This window comes from Rhinopithecus roxellana, chromosome 8 (genome assembly GCF_007565055.1).
Source record: "Rhinopithecus roxellana isolate Shanxi Qingling chromosome 8, ASM756505v1, whole genome shotgun sequence".
Lineage (NCBI taxonomy): Eukaryota > Metazoa > Chordata > Mammalia > Primates > Cercopithecidae > Rhinopithecus > Rhinopithecus roxellana.
In genome coordinates this window covers 117,732,859-117,755,111 of record NC_044556.1, presented here as the reverse complement: position 1 = coordinate 117,755,111, position 22,253 = coordinate 117,732,859, and the positions used below count along the sequence as shown (strand labels likewise).

At 39.7% G+C, this 22,253-nt stretch overlaps 1 protein-coding gene across 1 annotated transcript in view; it reads right to left on the bottom strand.

The window, feature by feature from the left end:
- Window positions 1–749: 749 nt before the first annotated feature.
- The window catches only part of MPZL1 (myelin protein zero like 1), a 64,721-nt gene continuing 43,217 nt past the window's right edge, over window positions 750–22,253 (bottom strand). Inside the window, exons 3-6 of the mRNA XM_010371793.2 lie at window positions 18,691–18,904; window positions 17,489–17,621; window positions 14,661–14,763; window positions 750–2,244 (exon numbers count right to left, since the gene is read on the bottom strand). Of these exons, the coding sequence (XP_010370095.1) occupies window positions 2,143–2,244; window positions 14,661–14,763; window positions 17,489–17,621; window positions 18,691–18,904 (552 nt within the window). The 3' untranslated portion in view covers window positions 750–2,142. The remainder of the gene's footprint in view (window positions 2,245–14,660; window positions 14,764–17,488; window positions 17,622–18,690; window positions 18,905–22,253) is intronic.

Here is a 22,253-nt window from a genome sequence, read left to right as displayed (position 1 = left end):
GATGTGTGTGGTGACCAAACCTGATCCCTGTTGACTCACACGGATGTGGCATGTAAGGTGGAGCGTTACAAGAATAACAAAAATAGCTCCTCAAAAAACAAAAGGCTTCATGTGTGGGACAGAGTTAGTTTTGAAGCTTATATGCCCTTTATCTTATCACCTTGTGCACACCTCTAAATCTCAATCTTGTTTTATTCCCTTTACAAATTCTCTTAGAACTCAGCCTTCAGGCCGGGCGCGGTGGCTCAAGCCTGTAATCCCAGCACTTTGGGAGGCTGAGACGGGCAGATCACAAGGTCAGGAGATCAAGACCATCCTGGCTAATACGGTGAAACCCTGTCTCTACTAAAAAAATACAAAAAAACTAACCGGGTGAGGTGGCGGGCGCCTGTAGTCCCAGCTACTCGGGAGGCTGAGGCAGGAGAATGGCGTAAACCCGGGAGGCAGAGCTTGCAGTGAGCTGATATCCGGCCACTGCACTCCAGCTTGGGTGACAGAGCGAGACTCTGTCTCAAAAAAAAAACACACAAAAAACTCAGCCTTCAAACATCCCCAGAAGATGACAAGATGAGAAGAAAAAGCAGCAGTTCATAGTGGACTCCAAACTAGAAGGGAGAAAAAGTAACATTGCCCCTCACTCCCACTTACCCCAAACACGTTCTGCAGACCATCTAGACGGTATTCTTCCCATAACTGTGGGCTTTAGGACAATTTTAAAAGGGGGGAAATTTAAAAAAAAATCCAGAAAATGGGAGAAATGACAACGTAAGTGTTTAATGATCTTCACCATGCTTTCCATTCCCAGTAAAAAGTAAAAACTCATAGATTTTAAGTGGGGTGGGGAGTAGTGAATGCGAGAAAACAAGTTGCAGGAAAGGACAGCCAAAGTATCTAATCTAGGCTCTCATTAACCTCAACAGTCTTTGAGGCACCATGAAGCTGTTATAAAGCCATGACTGATGCTGCTTTTTGCTGGAAGCATGACTGACGCTTTATAAAGAAGGTGACTCTTGCCAGCTGCAGTGGTGCAACTATAGTTCGTTCCAGCTACTCGGGAGGCTGAGGAGGGAGAATCACTTGAGCCCAAGAGTTCAAGGCTAGTCTGGGCAACATAGTGAGACTCTACCTCAAAAAAAAAAAAAAAAGAAAGAAAGAAAGAAAAAAAGAAAAAGAGAAAGAAAAAAAGCAAAAGAATGTGATTCTCTAGAGAGCACGCTCTGGGATATTGGAGAGTGGCCGAGTGGCAACATAATGATCCCATTTCTGCCTACTTAGAAGGAAAGAAACTCCTCTCCTTTAGCTGTATGGTGACTGTTATTTCAAGCAGAAAGGACATCAGCAAAGAACAAAACCGATACCTTTTACTCTCTCCATGTTACAAAAGTTCTCAAGCAAAGCTTGGATTTTCTACTCAATCAGCATTGATCTAACAGTATCCAGAATGAAGTGACCTTCGGCATTTATCCTTTGCTAATCTTGCATTATGAATCCAGAAATTGATAGGACACATTTCAAGGGTGCAACTTAAAGTAAGTCTACACAACATGTAAGGCTAAAAATTGCCCCATATTTTAGTGAGAAAAACATCAAACTTCTCAAATTGTTTTCAAGTGGCATAGCCAATGGGTATTTTTTAAAAGCTGCAGACAAATAAATGGTACTGATACTGTGTTAAAGGCTCCTGGGTATGCTTCCATCATAGCATCTCCATCCTCCAACTACAATAAATGCTAAGACTGATTAAGCCCTTAGATTAAAAGGCCATGTCTACTGCAAATACTACGGGATCTGCTATTGTCTCCATTAAGGCAAACCATTTCTAAATGATGGTGAAAGGAATGTTTCTGAAATCTCCCAATTGTAAATGACCTGAAAAGAAAGTACAAAAACAGCAAGACAATGAATGGGTACATATGTAGAATCATGTCATCTTTTCTTCATGCAACACTGGCTCCTCACATCAGGAAGATTAAATAGAATATTTATACGCATCCTTTGTACACATCTTTCTCTCCCTCCGTGAGTACATATGTACTTGTCCTTGCCTGGGTCTCCAAGGCTGCATGTGCAATGGGCTACATTTTCTGCACAAGAGTCCAGTTTGGTTTTGTTTCTTGCTGAGGATATGTTCTAGGTCTTCTCTTAATTTTTTCGGATATCCGCATACACCACAGACTCTGACTTGTTAATCTTGTCACTGTGATGTCCGCCGGAGTGGTCTAACTGTGCATATATGACTGGGCCCTGGAAAAGGGATGCAGAAGAATTAGAGGTTTGAAAAAGCTGGCAGTTCCTTCAGCTACAGGCATAGAAGCAATGATTAACGTGATCACATAAGGGTTCCAAAGCAAAGACTTCCCTCTTTTGATTGTCTTCAGGAAGACTTCTTATGGATGATATGTCCAGGACTGACTTTGAAACAAGATTGGACATACGTTGACAATAGTTAAAGCAGGTACATGGGGCTTTGTTACATTATTCTTTCAAACCTTTTTATTATATTTCATTTTTATTTATTTATTTATTTATTTATTTATTTATTTATTTTTGAGGTGGAGTCTCGCTCTGTCGCCCAGGCTGGAGTACAGTGGTGTGATCTTGGCTCACTGCAAGCTCCACCTCCTGGGATCATGCCATTCTCCTGCCTCAGCCTCCCGAGTAGTTGGGACTACAGGCGTCCGCCACCACACCCGGCTAATTTTTTGTATTTTTAGTAGAGACGGGGTTTCACTGTGTTAGCCAGGATGGTCTCGATCTCCTGACCTCGTGATCTGCCCACCTCAGCCTCCCAAAGTGCTGAGATTACAGGCGCGAGCCACCGCGCCCGGCCTCAAACCTTTCTGATGTTTGAAAATTTCCGTAATAATATAATATTCCTTCTTAGATATCCTAAGATAAGGAATATCTCTTATCTTAATAGCTATTACAGAATTCCTCACCTCTTACCATTGGGGTAAGAGTCTTAAGGACTAAGATGGGAACTTCCACCCACCTGAGACCCACAGAAATCATGAGCTTCAGAATGATCAATCCATGCAAGAAACCAACATATTTGATGCCACCCAAAGATACAATCAATTTAATCTGGTCACATTATACAAATACGTATAGTTTTAAGTAAATAGTTTAAAAGCATTTCAAATATTCTTTAATACAACTACTTACAGCATAATTTTTAGTCTGAGCCTATCGTGACCAATACAAATATTGCTTCCTTGATTTCTCATATTAGATAACTGTTCTTCCTGTTTTAAAATAAAATTAAAAAGAAAAAACAAAAAACCACAATCTACACAGATATAAAGAAAAACCCTAAATAGAGTAAAGTAGAAAAGATCCTCTTCTTAGCCTCAGCAGTAAGGAAGAGATTACAATTCCAGGGAATTGTCAGGGTCCCATCCAGGAAAGCAAGGGAAGGTTGGGTGGCCTGGGGGCAGAGCGAATTCCCTAACTGTTAGGGGAAGAGGTCAGATAGGTGGCTGCACTTCATGACTCTTTCAGTCCAGACTCTTAAAATTGTAAACAACAACAAAATAGCCCTGGTTTTAAAAGAAAAATTTAATATTACCCAATGTCAACTCTTCTCCCAATCTAGGGGAACTCTCCTTGAGAAGTCTAATAACGTGCTTAAGCTTTCACTTTTGAAATCATAAGCTCAGTAGCCAAAAGCACATGGTTTAAAATAAACACACTTGCCCTCATCCAGGAGCCCTAACAACCTGTGTCCTTAGTATGTAACCTGGGGTTCTGTGGAGTTCAGGTACTCCAACGTCTACAGAAGGGACAGGCCCAGTTGTAAGGGCTATACAATGGTGCATCTAAAAACAGAGTTAGAAAATAACCCTCGAGGACTAGATCTATTTGAATGTTGGCAGATATGCAGTCTGAATTACGGTATCATCTTTGTTGAACCTTAGAGAAGAGCACTGGTCATGTGGTCCTGGGCATATTTGTAAATTTCTAAGCACAAGTTTCTTCATCTCTAAAATGGTATTACTAATAATATCTACATTTTTGTTTTTTGTTGTTATGAAAATTAAATAAGATATATAAAATTAAATAAGACACTACCTATAACTTAGGCAATGTCTCACAGATAGCACATAATACATGTTAGTTATTATTATGAACGTCTTGTTACACAAATACATTTTAAAATGCACTAAGGTAACTGATCAAGTAAATTAACTGATCAAGTAAACAAACTCTGTGTGTTTATCTTTAGTCTACAATGGCTGTCATGGGTAATATTAACAGATCACATGGTTAATAATCATACAGACCCTCTATATTCATCTCAGAAAGCTGCAAGTTAAATGCTAACCCCACCAAAAAACAAAAGGAAGTTAAAAAGACTGTTTTCGGCCGGGTGCGGTGACTCACGCCTGTAATCCCAGCACTTTGGGAGGCCGAGGCAGGCAGGTCATGAGGTCAGACCATCCTGGCTAACACGGTGAAACCTCGTCTCTACTAAAAATACAAAAAAATTAGCCAGGCGCGGTGGTGGGCACCTGTAGTTCCAGCTACTAGGGAGGCTGAGGCAGGAGAATGGTGTGAACCCGGGAGGTGGAGCTTGCAGTGAGCTGAGATCACACCACTGCACTCCAGCCTGGGCAACAGAACGAGACTCCGTCTCAAAAAAAAAAAAAAAAAAAAGACTGTTTTCTACTAGGAACAGAATGAAAACTAACTGTTCCCTGGTAACAGCTATTTCAAAGAATAGGACAGACCTCCCAACATTAAATTATATACATTTTTAGATAATAAAACTCCGTATCATAATTCCTAAAAACTCACCAAGAGTTTTAGGGTATGTTCATGGGAGAAGGGGTTTACAATGTGTGACTGACTGCACAAATGGCTACAAACTCTTTCCTTCACTGCATCTTACTCTTTGCAACATAATGCTGTAGGTCCTTCCATCAAGAGTAGAAATCTGTTTCTCTACCCCTATTGAATCTGGGCTGATCTTGTGACCAGCTCCGACTAATAGAATGAGGCAGAAGTGACGCTGTGCAGCTTCCACACCCAGACCTCAACAGACTTTGCCGCTTCCACTCTCTTACTGATCTTAGGATCCACATAGCCACTATGACCATGTGAAGATGCCCAAGTTAGCCTGACGGCTGATGAGAGACGCATGGCCAAGCTGTCCTCTCTCTGCCTGGTCAATAGCCTGCCAATGGTTATATTAAGTGAGACCACTGTAGACTGTCCAGCTACCATTCAAGCTTCTAGCCAACTGCAGATGCACAAGTGAGCCAGCAGAGATCAGCTGAACTCACCCAGACCAGAATCTGCTCAACCAATCCATAGAATGGGAAGCCAAATAAATGGTGGCTGTTTTAGGCCACTGTATTTTCAGGAGTTTGTTATGTGGCAGTAGATAATCGATACGCTATGTGAGTAGAAAAGAATGAGAACAGAGAAAGTAAAGAGGAAAAAGAACACAGAATTATCTCTTAGTCTGTAAATGTTAAAATATCAATGAGGTCTTTCATGTGAGACAGTACTGTCTTTCATGTCAAAAGAATACAACTATCTGTTGAAAGTAAACAGGAAAACACTGAAGAAATCCCTTCCTGCTGATGGACTTGGTATTCTTCAAACTGTTTACCACTGCCTGTTATCCTCATTCCTCTTCCCCCTTAGAATATAATAAGGTCTTAAGTCAGGAACTTGCTTAACTTCCTAGAACTTGACAGAACGCAGGTGCTAGATGAAGGGATGGATGGAATAAAGGATGCAGAGAAATTGCGGATGTAGGTTGAGATTCGGGTCTGCTGACAGATCACGCTTGATCTAGAACACCTCCATGAAGTCTGAGTCTGAGTGCCCTTTAGAGGTGGAAGCAGCCCTGAGTCTCTATGGAACATGCCTCAACACCTCGATTTTGAGGGCAAATTATGCTGCTGAGGACTTCAAGAGGATCCTCCGAACCACAATCAACTTTGAAATGAACCCACCACTGCTAAGACGTTCATTTTTGGGTATGCAAGAATAAAGAAGGAAAACAACAACAAAACCTACATTAACCTAGCTGTTTTCACTCTACCTCTTGGTACTCACCCTCCCCACCCTCCACTTCATTTATTTATTTATTTTTGCTTTTACACAAAGAATTACAACAATAAAGTGGAAAACTGCTCTGAATACGTTTTCAACTACTTTCTACATGAATAGGCCTGAGCTACTGAAAATGTTTCAAGAAACACATTGCTTAATATAGGCCTATTATTTTAGTTACAACTAGAGATAAAATTACCTCTGAAGTTTCCTTGTACCAAAACTAATTATTTATTCCAATAAAAAACCATACTGGTGAAGGTTGGGGGAGAATGTCCAGGAAGAAAGGATTCTAGAAGAGCGAAGAGACCTGCTTCTAGATACAAATTAACTGCTCAGGAGTCATTATGCTGCGTCCTGTAGTACACCTTTCATAGTCTCTGTAGCTTGTAGCCCCATTTAATTTGATTCTAGTCCTTCAGGTGTTAGAGGAATCATTCCCAATATCCTAGCATGAATCACTAAGAGAGAACATCTGCTTTTACCATATGCTCATTGACTATTGACAGAACACCTATTTTTTAGTATTTATTTCACTGTTTTTTAAGTAAAATATAAATATGAAACACAGCTATGTATTCTGACTTTCTTTGAGATAAATGAGACAAATACTGACTATCAAAGTGGAGGTGAAAAAAATTGGACAGGATAAAATATACACGTGCCTTAGAACCAGACAGATCTGGCTCAGCCACTAACTACTGACCTTGAGCAAGTGACTTGCCTAACTAAGCCTCAGTTTCTTCATATGTAAAATAGGGACAACAAAAGAACTTACCCTGGAGGACTGTTGTGAGGACTAAAGGAAAAATGCACAAAACTACTTCTTGAAACATTACCCTATCTATGCTATGCACTATAGTTGACAAATACATAAATATTCCATTCAGTCACTGTTTAACAACATAACCCAAAAACCTACCTTCTGCATACAAAGCATCAACGATATCCAGAAAAGGATCTGGAAAACCAACTATTCATCAAATACATATACAAAAATTACTTTATACCAATCTCATTCAAAACTAAGCTTCACAAAGAAAAAAAATTTTCTTATCTTTTCCCCAATGCCTTAACACTCTAGGTAGTGCCTATCTAACACAACACCTTCCCAACCCAGCCTCCCACTCCACTTTGCTGGAAGACCCCTAATTTGGTTCTGGTCTTTACTCTCCCTTTGCTCAGGTAGACCCCACCTTCTTCTGCCCTAGGAGTGAATCAGAATGGCATCAGCTTCTAAGCCACAATGCTGGAAGCCAGAACAATCAGCAATGCCTCAAAATGCTGAAGGAAAATGATTTACAACCTGGAATCCTACCCAACCTGATTAGCAATCAAGTTTGAAGGAGGAGAGTAAAGATAATTTTAAAGGTGTTAAAAACGTATTAATTATCTCACAGTTTTACAGGTCAGAAGTCTGAAATGTGTTTCACTGTGCTAAGATCAAGGTGTCAACAGGACTGCGTGCCTTCCAGAGGCTCTAGGGGAGGATCTGTCTCCTTGCTTTTTCCAGCTTCTGGAAGCTGCCTGTATTCCTTGGTTATGAGTTCTTTATCTTTAAAGTCAGCAGTATAGCATCTTCCAGTCTTTCTCTGATGCATACCTTTCTGCCTCCCTCTTCTAATGACCTTTATGGTTACCATGGAGCTACCCAGATAACCCAGGAAAATCTCCCCTTCTCAAGGCAATTTAATCACGTCTGCCAAGTCCTTTTTGATATGTAAGGTAACATATCCTAAAGAATCCAAAGATTAGAATGTGAACCTCTTTGTGGGGCCATTATACAGTCTACCATGCAAGGTCTCAAAATTTTTTTTACCTCCTGTGCATTTTTTTTCTCACAGGCACAGGCAGAAGAAATACAAATCTTCTCATGAGTAAATGTATTTTAAATGAAGACTCAATCAGTTTCTACAAAGTGCCAAGAACATTTAAGTATAGTCTTCAAACTATAAAACCCCCATGAGATGAGAAAATAGCCACCATTGCCAAGAAATACAGAAACAAAAACTGTAGTCAGATCAATAAAGACTACAGATACTGAAATTATCAGTTCTGAGGTATAAAATAAGAATATTTAATATGCTTACATAAATAAGATAGTTGAAAATATAATGAAGTTATAAGGAACTATCAAAATTAGTCAGGTATATTTAAAAAAGAACCAAATAAATTTTCTAGAAAATAAACCTGTAATATGAAATTGAAGTTTAAAAACTTTAAAAAGGGGCTAAACAGTAGACTAGTCACAGCTAAACAATTAGTGAATGAGGGCAGATGAAGAAATTACACAGAAAATGGCAGAAAGACAATACGATGAAAGATATGCAAGACAGGCTAAGAGATTTAGAGCACAGAGGCAGTACAATACACATATAATCAGAGTTCCATAAAAAGATAAATAGATAAAATGCAGAAAGGAAAAATTCAAAGAGATTGTGACTGGAAGTTTTTTAGAATTTATTAAAGATATCAACCTTAAGACTCAGGAGGTCCAATGAAATTACAAGCAGATGCAACAAGGAATAATTTATAATTAAATAGTATATAAAATGCAGAACACCAAAGGCATAACGAAGATCTGAAAAGCAGCCAGAGAGAAGAGACAGATTACCTACAGGGAAACAATGAGAATGTCAGCCGATTTTTCCACAGCTCTTCTCTTTATTATTTCTATCTGTTTATGTTGGGTGTAATTTGCTCTTCTTTTTCTGCTTTCTTCAGACAGAAGCCTAGATAATTAGTTTTAGAGCTTCGTTTTTTCTAATATAAACAGTTAATGCTACAAATCTTGAAAGCACTTCTTTAGCTATATCTCGCAAATTTTGATATGCTGTTATTTTCACTCAGTTCAAAATATTTTCTAACTTTTCTTGTAACTTCTTGTTTTACTCATGGGTTATTCAATTTTGAAATATTTGAGACTTTCCAGGTATCTTTCTATTGTTCTCTGTTTAATTCCATTGTGGCCAGAGAACATACTCTATATGATTCCAACCCTTTTAAATTTAATGAGAATTGTTTTATGGCCCAGAATATGGTCTATATTTGGTTAATTTTCATGTGTACTTAAAAAGAGTAAAAATTCTGCTCTAGATGGAAGGAGTGTTTTACAAATGTCTATTAGCTCAAATTGGTTTCAATGTTAAGTCTTCCACATCATTTTTGATTTTCTGTAAATTTGTTCTAACTGCTAAGAAAGGAGTGTTGAAACCTCCAATTATGATTGTGAATATGTCAATTTCTCTTTTCAATTCTCTTAGTTTTACTTCACTTACTTTCAAGCTCTATTATTAGAAGTATAAACATTTAGGATTAAGTTTTCTTTATGAGTAGATCACTTTGTCATCATAAAAAGTCTATCTTTATCCCTGGTTGTATTTCTTGTTCTGAAGCCTACTCTGATACTATTACCAACCAGATTTCTCTTGATTAGTGTTAATGTAGCATATTATTTCCATCCTTTTACTGTTTAAAAAATGTGGTAAAATATACATAACATAAAAATTAGCATCTTTACCATTTTAAAGTGTACAGCTTAGTAGTGTTAAGTGCATTCACATCCTTGTGCGACCGATCTCTAGGATATTTTTGTCCTGCAAAAACTGAAACTGTACCAATTAAACGACTCCCTATTCTTCCTTCCCCAACGACTACCACTCTACTTTCTGTCACTATGAACTGCAGGGTATGGGATATTAGTAGAATCACATAGTATGTCTTTTTGTGGCTGGCTTATTTCACTTGGCGTATCTTCAAGATTCATCCACGTTGCAGCATGTGTCAGGACTTCCTTCCTTTTAAATACAGAATAATATTCCATTGTGTATATACACCGTATTCTATTTATCCACTTGGATACTGATGGACTCTTGGGTTGCTTCTGTATTTTGGCTCTTGTGAATAATACTGCTATGAACATGGGTGTACAAACATCTCTTCAAGACTCTGCTTTCAATTCCATCCTTTTATGACTATTTCTAACCTACCTGGATCTTTTTATTTAAAGTGGTTTATTGTGGACAGCATATAATTGGTTCTTGCTTTTCTATCCAATTTGTCTATCTCCATCTTTTAATGGTGTGCTCAGCCCATATACAGTAATGCAATCATCAGTCTGGTTGAGTTTAAATCTACCACTTCATTATTTGTGTTCTATTTGCCCCATCTACCCTTTGCTCATTTTCCCCTCCTCTCCTGCTCACTTTTGAATTAACCGAGTATTTTAAAATTATTACATAAAAGTTTCTTGTTGAAACCTCCAACTATGATTGTAAATATGTCCATTTTTCCTTCCAATTCTCTCAGTTTTACTTCACTTATTTTCAAGCTCTATTATTAGAAGTATAAACATTTAGGATTATGTCTTCTTTGTGAGTAGGTCACTTTATCATCATAAAAAGTCCCTCTTTATCCCTGGTTCTATTTCTTGTTCTGAAGCCAACATTGATACTATTACCATCCAGCTTTACCATTTTCCATGTTGTAGCATGTGTCAGAATTTCGTTCTTATCAGTATTGCCATTTGGAGATACAGCTTGTTAGCTGTATCTCTTTTATTTTTTTTCAGTGTTTGCTCTAGAGTTTGCAGTATGTATCTTTAACTTAACACAGTCTACCTTCAAATTATAATTTCATAGATAATATAAGGACCTTACAACAGTATTCTTCCATCCTTCCACCCCATCCTTTGTACTACTGTTGTCATACATTTCACTTCCACATGTTATAGATAGCCTCATAAAATGCTGTCATTATTTTTGCTGTAAAGAGTCAATTTTTTTTTTTTTTTTTTTTTGAGACAGAGTCTCACTCTGTTGCCTAGGCTGGAGTGCAGTGGCGTGATCTTGGCTCACTGCAATGTCTGCCTCCGGGGTTTAAGCAATTCTCCTGTCTTGGCCTCCCAAGTAGTTGGGATTACAGGGGCCTGCCACCACGCCTGGCTAATTTTTGTATTTTTAGTAGAGACGGGGTTTTACCATGTTGGCCAGGCTGGTCTTGAACTCCTGACCTCAAGTAATCCACCCTCCTTGGCCTCCCAAAGTGCCAGGATTATAGATGTGAGCCACTGCACTGGACCAAAGATATTTTTTAAAAAATAATGGTAAGTATTTTGTATTTTTCACTTATTTGCCATTTTCAGTGATCTTCATTCCATTGTATAGATCTAAATTTCCATCTGGTGTCCCTTTCCTTCTGCTTGAAAACTCTTAACATTTCTGACACAGCATGTCCGCTGGTGATAAATTCAGCATATATATATATATATATACACATAGGTATATACATATGTGTATATATACAAGATATTTTTGATAGGCAAAGATTCTAAGTTGATCATATTTTTCTTCAGCAGTTTAAAAGTGCTGGTTCCATTATCTCTAGCCTTATGGTTTCTGAAGAGAAGTCTGATGTCATCCCTACCTTTGCTCCTCTATAATGCTCTTTTTCTTTTCTGACAACATTTACAATTTTCTCTTTATCAGTGGTCTTTAGCAATTTAATTACAATATGCCTTAGTGTGGTTTCCTTGTTTCTTCTATTTAGGGTTTGTTGAACTTCTTGGATTTGTGTGTTTATGTTTTTCATTAAATTTATTAAAAATTTCACTATTTCTTTACATTTTTTTCTCTCCCTTTTTCTTCTTGGATTCTAATTAGATTGCTTGATATTGTCCAGTGGCTCACTGAAGCTCTGTTCACTTTTTTTTTTTTTTGAGACAGAGTCTCGCTGTGTTGCCCAGGCTGGAGTGCAGTGGCATGATCTCAGCTCACTGCAACCTCTGCCTCCCAGGTTCAAGTGATTCTCCTGCCTCAGCCTCCTGAGTAACTGGGACTACAGGCGCGTGCCACCACTCCCAGCTAATTTTTTGTATTTTTAGTAGAGATGGGTTTTTACCGTGTTAGGCTATGTTCACTTTCACCTCGCCATCTGTCTTTCTCTTTGTGCTTCATTTTGGATAGTTTCTATTGCTGTCTTCAAGTTGACTGACCTTTTCTTTTGCAGTGTCTAATCTGTTGTTAACACCATCCAATTTTTTTTTTATTTCCACAAGTTCCACTTTGGTCTGTTTTAGGTATCTATTTCTTTCCTCATTATATTCAAGCTTTCCTTTACATCTTTAAGTTTACTAATAAGATTTATAATACTCATTTTAATTATTAAATTATTTTTTTTTTAATCCTTCCTTCCTTCCTTCCTTCCTTCCTTCCTTCCTTCCTTCCTTCCTTCCTTCCTTCCATCCATTTATCTGAGATAGGGTCTCACTATACTGCCCAGGCTGGTCTTTCACTCTTGGGCTCAAGCAATCCTACTTTAGCCTCTCAAGTTGCTGGGACTACAGGTACACACCACTATATTTGGCTTATGTGTTTTATTTTTTGGTTTCTTTTTATGCCTGGTAGTTTTTGGGTTTTTTTTTGTTTGTTTGTTTTCTGAGATGGAATCTCACTCTGTCGCCCAGGCTGGAGTGCAGTGCAGTGGCATGATCTCAGCTCACTGCAACCTCCACCTCCCAGGTTCAAGTGATTCTCCTGCCTCAGCCTCCTGAGTGGCTGGAATTACAGGTGCGCACCACCACACCTGGCTAATTTTTGTATTTTTAGTAGAGATGGGGTTTCACCATGTTGGTTAGGCTGGTCTTGAACTCCTGACCTCGTGATCTGCCTGCCTTGGCCTCCCAAAATGCTGGGATTACAGGCATGAGCCACCGTGCCCGGCCATGCCTGGTAGTTTTTGATTGGTGCCAGATATTGTAAATTTTACATTGCTGGGTGCTGAATTTTGTTGTAGCATAGAGTGTTGGATTTTGTTGTAAAATGCAACTAAATTACTTTTGGATTAGTTTGATTCTTCAAAGGCTTCCTTTTAAGCTTTGTTATGGTGGGTCCATAGCATCCTTTATTCTGGTGCTAATTTGGCCCATTTAGGCATGACCATTTTGAGAACCCCAACCAATACCCTGTGTATTATAAGTCTGTCTACTCTGGCTCTTAGGAACACAAACTAGTCACAGACCTGTGTGAGCCCCAGGCATTGTGCAACCTACTGCATTTCAGGTAGTTCTTCCCCTAGTTTCAGAGAGTCTTCTCCTATGTGTATACAACTCTGTAATCAGACAAAGACTCAAGGGGACCCTGCTCCAGATCTCTGAAGTGCTCGTGTTCATCCTAGCACGTTCTCTCTATGGTTACTTCTTTGGTACTCAACCTCATAAATCCTAGCCTCCTTGACCTCCCCAAATTCTGATTTCTGCCTTCTCAATTCAGTGAGACAGCTGGGCTCGGTTTCCATTTTCCCCACCTACACTGCAGCGTGGAAACTGCTTCAAGGCGGTACACTGGGGCAATAACACAGCTCACATTGTCTGTTTCCTTTCTCTCGGGGATCACAGTGCTGCATAATCTGTGTTCCACTGTCTTGAAAACCATAGGTTCTTCTTTTTTCTAGTTTGTTTTCAGCAAAAAAGCAACTTCCATAGTGCTTCAAGGGTAGAAGAAAAATGTTACAAGGCTTTTTTAGATGCTATGCCTATGTGTAACTTTCATGTCTTCATTCACAACCCTATTCCTGTTCACAACCCAAATTAGTAGACTGAGGTATCTGACGCATATTATGTAATCTGAGAGAGAGACAGACAGATAGACTGAATAGGAACAAGTAATGAGCTTGATGCTGTGGTAGAGAACATGATGTCTGGACACCTGGGTTCTAGCCCCAGTTCTGTCACCAGCTGGGTGTGTGCTTTTAGTAATTTAACATCATAATGCCTTAGTTTCCTCACCACATATAACAACTATGGAGTAAGACTATGGGCACTTTTCCCACAACACTGTTACTCTCTTTATTTCCTCTAAACTCCATTCCCACCAGCTAACACCTTTTTAGGACAAAGCCGTAACTGGCCAAATTCTTTAGCATGCGTTCTACCCCAGAAGAATCAAACTGAATGAACAAAGCTATGGAATTTTTGCCAAGCCACAATTATAATTAAAATACGATAGCCAAAACACACAAAGCTAGATTATATGCCAGCTTCCAAATAAAACCTGTTTCTCTTCTGTACTTTCCACAAGTAGAAACCAAAACCATTCCTTGTTCCTCAAGCCTATTAATTATTCAGATAAATGCTTACTTTCCATTTTTTCTAAAGAATCTGTAGAAAATAATTTTTGCTTTATTATCAATACTAAGAATACCAACTTTTCCCTGCTAATTTCTTATCTTACAGAGTACCTCAATACAGAAAGAATCTCGATCACTAGATTCATTTCCTTGGGCAATTAAAGAATAATCTTTTACTGACAAGCCATTTCCTAATTCTGCTTGGGGCAAGGAAGCCATATTGTTAGTAAACAATTTATGTTATTGGTGGTTTCATAGAAATCTTTGCTCAAGCAGATTTTTCACCACATACTTTCCTGTGGTATTCCTACGCCAGCCCTTTACTTCCTCACTCCCACCCTTTCTCTTTCTGTCTCTGTCTGTCTGTCTCTGTCTCTCATAGCTCAGTATTCTTTTCCACACCCAGGGAAGTGACAGAGCACCAAGCTGCAGGGAACAGTGCAGTGAGCAGAATCGCAATCACCCATTACCTGGTGAGATCCAGAAGGCAGACTCTTTACAAGACCCTCGGTGTCGGAGGGGGACTTCCGAGGAGCCTGCTTAACTGGTGACAAACTCTCTGATGTACTGCAGCTGAAGAATTGGCAATTTGAAGAACAAGTGTAAAAAATAATAATAATAAATAGAAACAAAAATATAGAAATGCAAGTGACGGCAAGATGAAGCAACAGATACATAAAAACAAAAGACAACGTAACAATGGGTATCAAAATGATCACATATTTTATAACTATTTTCTATTCCTGACACTCACTCATTCTTCTAAGTCAATGAACTCATCACTGGGGGAGGCACAGAAACAAATGTGGTACAACCTCTTCAACCCAGTTTACAAAAATCATATTGAGATTCTGGTTACAGTACACATTTATCCTTTTGCTGTTTGTCTTTTCCCCCTGCCATCAACCCTCCTTTGGGATAAAGGTTTAAGGGAACAAGCTCTATGGTACCTTTTAATAGCTTAATGGCAATTCACTTTTGTTACAATCAAAGGCAAACCCCTTCTGAATGTATGTTTTAAATTACAGATATATATCCAGGCAAGTCTTGGCTTATCTTGTTCTCTCCATAGTTTTATTCCCTACCAATACCGCAATCAAATCCCCCCAAAAACCCAGGAAGTCATGAATGAGAAACTAGGGAATGCCACGTCACACAGGCTGAACCTTTTCACGGGGACAGGAGTCTTTAACAACAAGCACTATCTCATAAATGAATCAGGGGAAGTGAATGCCAGGAAGTAAGCCAGCTGGGGTACAGCGTAGGGATTTCCCAATGAGATATGTCATAAGTACAGCTTAAAGCCTTATGATGTACACTTTTTAAAACTTAGGAGTTTGGGGAGAATCACATTTAAAGCGTCATTACTAAGACCAAAGCACACCACGTATTCTGCAAACTGTTCCTTCTCTGAAATGGGAGACTACATGCTCTGAACCAAAATTGTTTAATTATTCTAAGACATAATCAGTCAGGATCTTACTTATTGATAACACAATACATGTAAGAAAAAAGAAAACTAATGTACACACACACACATACGCAATGGCATTTGACATGAAGAGCACAAATATTCAGATGTGCATAAAAACTCTATGTAACTTGACAACCCAGTTTCATCCGGATGGTTTGCTCAACATGTTTCCAATACAAACATGTGACATATTCGTGGACAAATCATCATAGCTGTTGGGTTAGCTCAGAGCTAGCTGGTTAGTCATTAACAAGGGAGAGGGGCTGAATACGTACACAGGAATATTAACAGCAACGGGCAATGTGATTAGTTACCATGTGTCTAGTGGGAGTGGAAGAGGAGACCCAGCCCTGTTATAGTCCCAATGTGTCTTCTATGTCAGCTTTTCTTAAGAAGTGGAAGATAAGCAGGATCTGATCCCAGCACACCAAGGTAGAAAAGGTAGGGGAGGAGGAAAAAAACCAAAGTAAGAAGAACAGCAGCATTCACAATGCCATGCAGGAGTCTAAGGAACTTGTTCCTGCCCCTCATTAATCCCAAAGCAAGAACTACAAAGACTGGCATGTCACCACCCTGGATTAGTCTCATGTTGAAAACCAATAGTCCAGCTATATTTAATCATAAAACACTCACCATGCAAGGGGGAGCAGATACAGTCAGCAGAATAGAAGCATTCCAAGCAAGTAATATCTGAATTTGAACACTCAAACTTGTTAAAACACAGCACTCCTAAAAACTCTAGATCAGCAGAGCCCATAGATAGAGGTTCCCACCATTCACCAGCAAGAGTTCAGGACATGCAATCCTTTCACATCAGAGTCCCTTCAGGATGGTTAAAGTTAGATCTGTGCACCTGCAACACTGCTCATGCTACATCAACTTGAATCCAGCCTCTGCTCCCAGTCTTACCACATGAGCTCTACATAGCTTATATGGGTTAGCTTTCCAGCTGGGGTGGGGAAAAGAGAAGGTCCTTTAATGAGATACGCACCCTATGCTTAAACGTGTTCCATTTGAGAAGCCATAAACAAAAAGTCTATTTTTCTTTATTGCTGATATATTTTGCTATCAACTCATTATCCCATTGTGGGTGATTCTAGCTAAGATTGATCAAAGCAATAAAGATACTTAAGCTTGGAGTAGGGTAGGGGAACTACAAAAAGGAAAATCCCTGCACCATCATCACATTGGACTGGGGGAGGTAGTTAATTAAAACCACTTCCTTTTCTTCTTCTTTCTTTCTTTCTTTTTTTTTTTTTAAAGAGACAGGGTCTTGCTCTGTTGCCTAGGCTAGACTCAAACACGGGGGCTCAAGCAATCCTCCCGCCTCAGCCTAAGTAGCTGGGACTACAGGCGCATGCCACTACTTCCAGCTCACTTCTTCTTAATTAGGGTTTTATATTTCCCAACTGGAAAGAACCACCTTGTGAGTTTATTACCAAGAAATTGAAATTAAACTCTTTCAATTTTAAATTGAACTCTTAAATTGGGTAAGTGACTTAAGACTAAGTCTTAAGTCTTAAGACTAACAATACTAATTGCATAGTGCATATATTGAAACACAGAGCACGAACTGCTGAGCAGCTCATCTCACCAAACCTAAGAAGGAAACTGGAACAAAGATTAGAATCATTCCACATTTCATAGCAGGCCCACTGATTTCTGCTTGCCCATGTTAGAACACCTCCAAAGGAGACTGCCTGATTCTGACATGAAAGAAAACAGTAGTTAATTCTTCAAAATCCTTTTTTCATTAAATACATAAGTTTTTATAAACCCTGATTCCCTCCCTCCACCCCTGCCCTAAAAAACAGTGTTTCTTACCCAGTGTAATCCCGTTTAGAGTTTTTCCTTCTATAGAGGACAGCCAGAATCATGCTGATGAGCAGAGTGAGACCTAGGACCACAGCAGTAACTATGCCCACCACTACCCAAACTGGAAACACAGGCAAATTCTCTAGAGAAAAAGAACAAAATAGTTTTTGTTTTGTTTTGTTTTGTTTTGTTTTGTTTGTTTGTTTTGAGATGGAGTCTCGCTCTGTCGCCCAGGCTGGAGTGCAGCGGCCGGATCTCAGCTCACTGCAAGCTCCGCCTCCCGGGTTTGCGCCATTCTCCTGCCTCAGCCTCCCCAGGCGCCCACCATCTCGCCCGGCTAGTTTTTTGTATTTTTTAGTAGAGACGGGGTTTCACCGTGTTAGCCAGGATGGTCTCGATCTCCTGACCTCGTGATCCGCCCGTCTTGGCCTCCCAAAGTGCTGGGATTACAGGCTTGAGCCACCGCACCCGGCCAAGAACAAAATAGTTTTAAGGTACATTGCTACAGAGAGAAAACATGGAATTTTATTAAATTAACAAGCAAGTATTTTCATTTAGCAGTTACTGTACCCTCTTGTATTATACAAACTATGAGATCCCACTGTCTATCCTATTACTATGTAATTCATGACATGTGAATATTAGATAAGAAAATAATGAACTATGGAACTAAGCATTTCTACACCTACAATCCCTCTCAGTGCTCTAAAGAAAAACTGGAGGTGTGAATTTACCTGGATCTACTCTCCGACAAAGCAGACTTTGTCTCAAAAATGAGACACCAGAACCTGCATTTCCTGTTTGTTCTCAAAATCAAAAGGGAGAAATAACTGTGCTGTTGTTGAAAACTTTCTCCTGGAGAGTATAAAACAGTATGAATCTCCTTCTTTCCCACTGTCCATCACATCCAAACATAATGAATTTGGTCTTTCTTCTGATTAACACTGAAAAATTAATATTCCTGAAATTAGACTAATAGGCTCCAGACGGTAGGAATAAAAATGGAGAATCAGCCACTCTGGGTCAGAATGAGCAACAGTTCCCCAATTCCAAATGTGTTTGGTAGAGCCACAGGATCACGGCAACAGGGAGCACAACTGTATGGCAAAAATCCTCCCTCCAAACCCACCATGAAATGCAACTCTTGTTCTCCATCCAAACATGAGATAAAGGAGACTGCATTATTACTGCGAAAATACTCGAGGAAGTACCTTTTTCTACGACATAGAGCCTAATGTGTCCAGGCTGGACAACGATGTCAGGAGGGTTTTTGACATCACAAATATAGGTGCCATTGTGTACAAACTGCATATTTTCTATGTTGATTGATGCATCTTTCTTGTCAAGGTCTCCAGCCCAGCTGATTCTGTCTTTAAATGGTGGATAATTCCCAAGGTACACTTGCCCTTGGGAGTAGTGGAAAAACTGCAATTAGAAAAAAGGAACACATGAACTATTCTCAAAGGCAGAATTCCTAAACTCTGTAATGTGCATGCTATGAAAGGTTTTTTTAAAGACTTCATACTGAAAGAAATGCAACATCATACTACAAATCACAAGTTATGGAATCTAAGCCAGATAGAAGTTTAGAGATCATGGGACTCAACTCTGCCAGGTTTCAGTGGAAGAATCAGACTCATATGTCATCTCGAATCCTCTCAGTATTTCACTGATATAATTATTACCACCCATAATTTTATAAAAGACAAAATGGAGACTTAAGAGAAGCCATTTTCCCAAGGTCCCAATGATAGTAATTGGGGACTCAGAGTAAAATTTAGACCCATCTGAGTCTTCAAAGTCAATGTTCTTCCAATAACACCATAATTGAGCCCAGTGATTCCTAAGGCTTCAGAAAGCTTAGTGTTCACTTAGCTTACCACTAAGATACACAAAGGCACAAAGGAAAAGAATCCCAAATATCTCAGATCAGCTAATTCTGGTTTCCTATGGAGAAGTCATGGGTGTGTGAAAGGAACAAAGTCCAGATAACACAAGATACTCTTGCTGGCTTTTGAAAGTTCAGCCTTTGACCCCTTTCTCTTTCCACTCCTCACTCTCTCCTCAGTCCTGCTTTCAGCAAAGGAACTGTCCTCTCAAAGTAAACCTTGTCAAATTCAGCACCTGGAAGCAGGGTTAAGGCCCAGTGGGAGGGGATCCATCCTCACACTTGGCTCTAATCCAAGCAGCTATGCTGGAGGCCTGATGTCTGGTTCATGGCCCGGGTGATGGTGGAACTGGGGATAGAAACCAGCTCTATTAGCAATGCAAACAGAACATTTTCAGAACTGTTTGAGCATGCTGAAAACGCCAGTGCAGACTCATCCATTCCCATGATTTAATGATCATCTGGATTTTCTTAACTCCCAGACCTCTCATCAATAGCGTCCTGTAAGCTCTAGACTCCTCGCCCAACTGCCTACTCACTTTACCACCTCACTGCCCCCTCCCCCAAGCTTGTCACCTTCTCTTACAAACTTCATCTTCCCGTCTTCATGTATCCCATCTTCACTGATGGCTACCGTTTCTTTCCCAAACCATAAATCTTGAAGTAATCCTTGATTCTCTTTCTTCCCATCCAGTTAATCCCCCAAAATTGTCAATTTGTCTCATGAATTTCTCTCAGTTCTCGCTTCTCTCTATTCAGTTCCCAATGACAATATCTGTTTTTATGCTTTCATTATCTTGGGCTATGGCCTCTTAACTGGTATGTCTAACTCATCATCTTCCACAATGTCTAAATGATCACTGATAAAGAATAATGGTTATTATTATAACATTTATCAAATATTTACCCTGCAATTCATATGATCTAAATGCTTGTTAAGAACCCTGAAGGGTCTGAGATTTTACCCTACTTACAAGCTAACAAACTTACTTGGCCACATGTTCATACATGCTGACAGAAGACACAGACTCCTGTGAAATCTTCACTCCCATGAAGAAGACTCAGAAACAAAGAACCTTATGAGCAGAAAGCATGTGTTTGTTCCCCTTGCCCCCCAAGTCCCACAGCCATGACATGGAGGGGCTCACATGGATGTTGTGCAGGCAGAGGCATTACATCACAGCGCAGTAACCCCAAGCTCAGGGAACACAAATCTCTTACAAGGGGCAGAACACATGTCTGACTTTAGCCCTGAAAGGAGACACTACCTTCACTATACTCAAGAATAAACAAACCTGTCCTCTGCTCCAGAGGGAAATATCATCTCTGCTTTCCAAGGCTAGTTACTGCACAAAAAAAGTCCAGAACAAAGGCAGCCAGTGCCTTTGCTAGCAAGGTGTGCAAAAAAGTGAAAGACCCACGGAAAACTGTCTCCCAACAATCCTCCAACCCTCACAACCACCCTGCAAGGTGAGATTCACCTACCTGGTATTTCATCAATAGGGAATGTGAGGCTCAGGAAACCTTGGTTACTCTCCCAAAGTCACAAGTTTTAGAGATGGAATTCAAACTCAGCTTTGATTTCAAAGCTTATGCTATTTTCAATGTTTAATGCCTCTCGGGTGAGATCATGTCTTATCTGTTCAAAGTCCTTCACTCTCTCTTCTTCACCAGAAAAATGAACCATAAACTCTCAACTTTGCAAACGAATCCTTCCATCATCAGCTCTCTGCCTTCCCTTCCCACAACATCTCCACATATTCTCTGCCTTACATTTGTGAACCGCGGGGATGAGCTACATGATGCTGTTTCCCAGCACTGGGTCTAAGATAGCTCCCTCAGTCAGGCTCCCTCATTGACTGGGGGCCATTTGAAGGCAGGGGATAAGTTGTATTTATCTCTGTACTCCTTAGCACTTTGCACACAGCCGGAACTACATAGTTTGCTGAACCAAACTGAGGAATAATGCCTTGGTCAAACCTTTGAGAGATGGTAAATAAAACAGTGAAAAAGTCACAGAAAAGACTAGAATCATTATCAATCAATATTTTTAAAGTACAAGCCATGGTGCTAAAGCTATGAGGTATACAAAAGATGTAAGATAGGCATGTCCTCTTAAAACACCCATATTCAGGATGAAGAAGAGGAAAATTGTCATATTAAGGGATCTGTTTTACAGGAATGGCCCAGATAAGGGTAGTGAGTTTTAAGGGCTAAAAGGTTTTTTTTAAAAAAGAGGCATTATGGAGGAGACAGAAGGTAGAAATGGGGTACAGCTTAAATGGCAAGTGTTCAGAAGTAGGAAAACAAAGCACAAAGCATTTTTACTAAACTGGAAGTGATGCTGTAAGACAATACAAGCGTGGCTAAAGTGGTAGGCTGGGCCAAACTGTAATGAGCTTTTAATTCTAGACAAATGTTGTCAGCAATAGGTATCTAAGTTTCTGACAACCTGCAGTGAAAAGGTGAAAGAACTGTTATAAGACTACGCACCTGCTGGCGTATGAGGGTTGGATTGAAAGATGAAAACACAGAAGCAGAAGAATAACAAGGGGTTACTGCACGAGACCAGGCACACAGTTAACATTGCTCAATAGACAGCAGAGACACAGGAAGGCTGACAAAAAGCTAGATGCCAGAAACAAAGTAGGAAGAACCAGCAAAGGTTCTTATTTCTTGGGGACAGAAGGGAAGTGGTAAGGGACAGGGAACGAAAGGACAGAAAACACAAAACAAAAATTGATCACAAAACTCATCTCTAGATGAACACAAGTACACCGCCCCCCTGCCCCCAAAAAAAAGCAAAGAAGGGAAACAGAAGGGAGAAAAAATGAGTTCCGTTTCAGATATGTGGATCCCGAGGCCATGGGCCAAAAAAGCCATCTA